General features: G+C 34.1%; 1 protein-coding gene across 1 annotated transcript; it reads left to right on the forward strand.

Moving 5' to 3' along the window:
* The first annotated feature begins 421 nt into the window (after window positions 1-421).
* LOC127106637 (uncharacterized) lies at window positions 422-1,109 on the forward strand. Its single transcript, XM_051043937.1, has 2 exons — window positions 422-637; window positions 733-1,109. The coding sequence occupies exons 1-2, from the start codon at window positions 552-554 to the stop codon at window positions 941-943; spliced, it is 297 nt and encodes a 98-aa protein (XP_050899894.1). The 5' UTR covers window positions 422-551; the 3' UTR covers window positions 944-1,109.
* The last annotated feature ends 4,118 nt before the right edge of the window (window positions 1,110-5,227 follow it).

The following is a 5,227-nucleotide window of genomic DNA, read 5'->3' on the forward strand; positions in this document are numbered from 1 at the left end:
AAATAAGAAGTTTTTCACAGTTTATGGACAGAGATAAACTCTACAGAATTTAATTATTCTTCTCATTCATCGTTCTTTACTTTCTTTCTTTTTCCATTGTTCTTTTCTTTTATTGTCATTATATGAGTGATAACAATTTTATTCATCATGATTCATTGAAATTTTCCATAAATTTTTTGAAAATTTTCAACAATTATTACATTATAAATATATATCACAAGATTGAATTCTAACCCCACGAGACCACATGTGGTATTCCTGCACCAGATAAAAATAATTAAATAGGTCATTTTCCAGCATATTAATCCTTTCTATTATAATACATGATTTTACTACATGATTTTAACCCCAGATTGAATTCTAACCCCACAATTACTACATGATTTTACTTTATTACCCTTTTGCCATAACTCTTCAGCGGATAAGACAATAGATACGTCACACCCAGACACATACATAAATGCTGAAGAAGAAAAAAAGAGTAACAACTCTTTCTCTTTCTCTATTTCCTTCCCATTCTCTTTCCTTTACCTCAAAAAAGACAAAACAAAATGCAGTTTATGTTAAACCTTCGTGTTACCCACGGTGTTCCTCTCTGTCTCTCCGGAATCACCAACCCTCTTGCTCTTTCCAAAGAGTAAACTACTCAATCTACTATTCATCTCTCTCTCTTATCTTATTTATTTAATTCAGTTATTCTAATTTTGGTTTTGAATGAATTTGGTGGTGCAGGATGGCAGATCACGATCGTAGAAGAAAAGCCATGAGAAAGCAAAGATCAGTACATGCAAATCAAGATAAGGGTTCTCCAAGGAACAGTGATTTTGTTGAGATCAAAGGTGGTGAATCTGGTGAAGGTTATGATCAGGAAGATCTGGAGGAAATCTTGTATCAATTGTCTCGTAGTTATTATCTTACAGGTTTATCAGCAAAAGCTGCTTAATTAAAACTACATTAATTAATCTCTTTCATTTTCTGAACTATGTTGTTCTTGTTGTTGTTGTAGATTTTCTTTTACTGTGTTGTTGTTGTAACATGTAAAAAAAACATCTTCTGATTCAGTGTTGTTCCGTTTTGTTATTTGATATATATCTTTAAATTATTGTGTATGTTTCACCAACAATATAAGGTTAAGTTTTGGAACGTTGCAGAAGTTAGTGTTTTAATTAATTCTGATTGGTAAAGGTAGTAAATGTAGTGTTTGACACAACTCTCTGATAAAGTTACTTTTGGTAAGAGGAATTTATGGAAAGAAGAAGAAAAAAACAATTTCATCCGTTTTAGAGGATAAAGCTAGTAACAAATAAAGTATGTATTGAATGTGTGTATTGTGTACGATGGGTGTGTGTAATCATTTGTTGTAACCGTTTTGCAAGAGCAGTGGAAATTTGTTATTTCAATTCTTTATTCTCTCTCTTCTTTCATTTTCATCTTCTTCACCTTGTGCACCAACAATTGGTATATAGAGTTTCGGTTCAAATCCACATGGAAACATAGGGAAACACGAGTGAACGGTGAGACATTGTATGATTGATTTTGTTTCTTGAATTTGTGTTGAATTTTTTAGTAATCGAATCACATTTCTTGATTCTAGTGGATTGGAAAACACTAGTGTTTGGTGAGATCTGAGTGTATTGCACAAGGTTGAAGATGAACGGAAACAGTAATTTGAGTACTAAGCTTCCAGTGTTCGATGGCAAGAACTGAAATCGGTGGATGATTCAGATGTGTGTGTTGTTTGACACTCAATATGTTCTTGATCTCGTCAACGAAGGTTACGTTCCGGTTGCACTTCCAGAAAATGCAATGGATGCGTAGAGGAATCCTCAACGTGATCTGAGGAAGAAGTATTCGAAGGTGTTGTTCTACATTTATCAGTGTGTGGATGTGAACGTGTTTAAGAAAGTCGTTGATTCGACGACGGTGAAGGTTGCATGGGACACACTAGTACGGTGCTACGACGGTGATGCATCAGTGAAGAAGGTAAAGCTTCAGTCTCTACGTAAGTAATGTAAAAATCTCAGCATGAAGAACAATGAGAAGGTACCTGACTACATCTCCAAAGTGATTCTGATCACAAATGAGATGAAGTCATGTGGAGAAACTCTCTCTAATGAAAGGATCATTAAAAAGGTACTTAGATCTCTTACTCCTCGGTTTGATTATATTGTGGTGGTAATTGAACATTATAAGGATCTTAGCACCATGAGAATTGAAGAGCTGCAAAGCAGTCTAGAAGCACAAGAATTGCGTCTGAGTGAGAAAAACTCTGAAATTGAGATAGAGCAGCAAGCTCTGAAAGCAGCTTCTAGTATATAACATCATAAGCAGTATTGGTCATAAGTCAGGAAAAGATTTGAGTTCAGAAGTCAGAAACTTCAATTACATTAATTAATCACTTTCATTTTTTGAACTATATTGTTCTTGTTGTTGTATATTTTCTTTTATAATTATTATAATTATTATTATGTTGTTGTTTTAACATGTAAAAAAAACATCTTCTGAATTAGCACCTTTTCTTTGTTGTACCATTTCATTATTTAATTTGTTATTTGTTGTTCCATCTTCAGAGGATAACCCTATGCTGTGTACTATGTTTCACCAATACCATAGGGTTAAGTTTTGGAACCTTGCAAAAATTAGTGTTTTAATTAATTCTGATTGGTAAAGACAATAAATATGGTATTTGACACAACTCTCTAATAGTCACTTTTGGTAAAAGGAATTTATGAAAAAAAGAAAAAAAAAACAATTTCATCCATTTACAGAGGATAAAGTTAGTAACAACTACTAACAAATAAAGTAGTCGTACTAATATGTCAGTTTTTTTTGGCTTTTATCGATGAAAATAATTATAGTTATAATATTTTATTCAATTATTTAAAAGATAAAATTATTTAATTGGCAAGAATAGGCATCGCATTGTTGCGGGGGCAGGGATCCATCCCCAAATTTAAATCCTTTGATAATTGAAATAATTTAGCTTTAAAAAATTATGACGAATTCTAGATTTGAAATTACATTAAATTTATGGAAAATTTTAAATCTTTCTTGATAAATAAAAATCAATTTTTTATTAATTATTCTACGTGTTCTTTACTATTCACTCAAGTGAATCAATCAATTTTGATTGTAAGATCATTCTACTGCACAATTGATAATTGAAGAAGAAAAGATAAAGATGAATTAGGGAAGAAAATGAATTAGGGTTTCAACAAAAAAAAGGGAAGAAGAAAAGTTGTGAATTTTGTACAGAAACTTCTCTACTTTGAAACGAAAATTTTATTCAACTTTTTCTATGCAACTGCATTACAAACAATGATAGGGTATCTCCCTATATATAGGCTGAGATTGCTAACTCGGCTAAAATAAACAAATAAAACCAAGTCAAAATTATGTCGATATACACTTCTTCGACATTTCGACAACTCCTTGTTTATGTCGAGCAACATGCTTCGACACAAGGAATTACATTCTCAACATGTTTCACCTGCACACACCGTACGTTTTGTTTTTGACTATTTTGCAGGTACTTCTTTCGGAGGCAGACACACTTCAATTGATGACATACATAGTGAGATGTGGGCCTGAAATACCATAGACGTCGAGCGTGATAACATGATTTATGTCATGCATTAACAACATACAGAGATGATGCAGTATATGCGTCAGATGTAGACTTCATCAAGGTAACAGTCTCAATAGGAGTAGGATTATGTTGTTATCCAGATAACCCTTGATGATGATCTCTAAGAGCTCTGCCACCAGAATGATATAGATGTCGAGTGTGACACCCTGTTCTGAGCTATGCAGCAGTAACAGGTTGACATGATGACACATATACAACAGCTCCAGGATCAACAACATGATTATGCGGGGAGGAATGAGCACCAGATTTTAGATATGACGAGAGGTTGCATGGACTACAGATGGGGTTCGAGGAGAGAGATTCCATAGATTTTCATATGCAGGTTACCCGTGATCACACCTTAGATGAAATCTTGCACTACATATATAGCATGGGTATGCCGCCACCACCTATTCACTATGGACGACCCCAAGGATGAGGTCGTGGCCGACACTGATTGCTTCACCTGGTTCTTTTTTCTTTTCCCGTTTTTTATCAAAACATTGAGAGCATTGCTTGGTTTAAGTATGGGGGGAACTTTATCGCTTTCTATTTACTGCTTTCTAGTTTAGATTTTTTATCTTTTTGCTAGTTTCTTTACTTTAATCTGAATTTTTAAATTTTTAGCTTAGTCATTTAGTTAATGCGTGTGTTGCCGAGTCATTTATGTGTGGTTTATGTCGGTTGTTAAAGACTCCTTAAAAATCGAGCACCAAATTAAAAAAAATCTTTATGATTCATGATATGACACGCTCTGAAAGTATATAGGTTGTTTTTGTAAGAACAAAGTCGGTTCTACAATGTATCTCTAAGATTTTGATGATAACAAAGGATGGAACAAAAATGGTACCCAAAATTGTGCAGGACTCTGATCGAACAATCAGATATATAAAAGCATCAGATACAGAATCCAGCAATCAGAAGCTACTCAGAGGAAACGCGTCCAGAAGATTCTGACTCTGATCAACGCAGGTACCAGCAAAAACAGAAAGAAGTCAGAAACTCTGTTAAAGAAGATTGAATCCAGACTCTGAATCTGAAGAAGTCAAGAGTATAGAGAAACTCTGACTTAGTCAGATAGAAGCAACCTCTGAAGTTTGAACTCTGACTAACAAGACTCGGATACATATTCACCAGCTCAGAACGCGTAACCATGAAGAAATTTGGTTTTAGAAAGAAACTATTTCTAGAAGGAAATTATAACGCGCTCAAAAACTGTTTTAGAAAGAAACAAGGAGAGTAATGACAATAAACATTCTTCAATAACCAAGATCCTGTCATCACTCAACGGTTCTCTCAAACTTCTATATAAAGGACGGAATACTTCACAAGAGAACACACCTGAGACACACAAGAATACAAAAACTCTCATTCATCCTCTCTTACCTTTTCACGAGCTGTTGCTCTTACGTGAAAAGTTGTTGTTCTTATAATTCTGTAACATTTGCTTTCTGCTAGAAGCACATTGCATTACAAATCATATTTTTGCTAAGATACTTCCTCAAGTGACTCTGTGCAGCCTGAATACTTGAGAGGGCTAAGGGATTATTCTCTTAGACGTTTGTTTGTGTAATCTTTCAAGATTAGTGGATTAAGTCC

The sequence above is a fragment of the Lathyrus oleraceus genome, chromosome 7 (assembly GCF_024323335.1).
Source record: "Lathyrus oleraceus cultivar Zhongwan6 chromosome 7, CAAS_Psat_ZW6_1.0, whole genome shotgun sequence".
Classification (NCBI taxonomy): domain Eukaryota; kingdom Viridiplantae; phylum Streptophyta; class Magnoliopsida; order Fabales; family Fabaceae; genus Lathyrus; species Lathyrus oleraceus.

What these genes read in the sequence shown, in the direction of transcription:
- LOC127106637 (XM_051043937.1), top strand. Translation starts at nt 552, where the DNA reads ATGCAGTTTATGTTAAACCTTCGTGTTACCCACGGTGTTCCTCTCTGT. An exon ending in CCTCTTGCTCTTTCCAAAGA is followed by an intron (nt 638 to 732) that starts GTAAACTACTCA and finishes TTGGTGGTGCAG; the next exon opens with GATGGCAGATCACGATCGTA.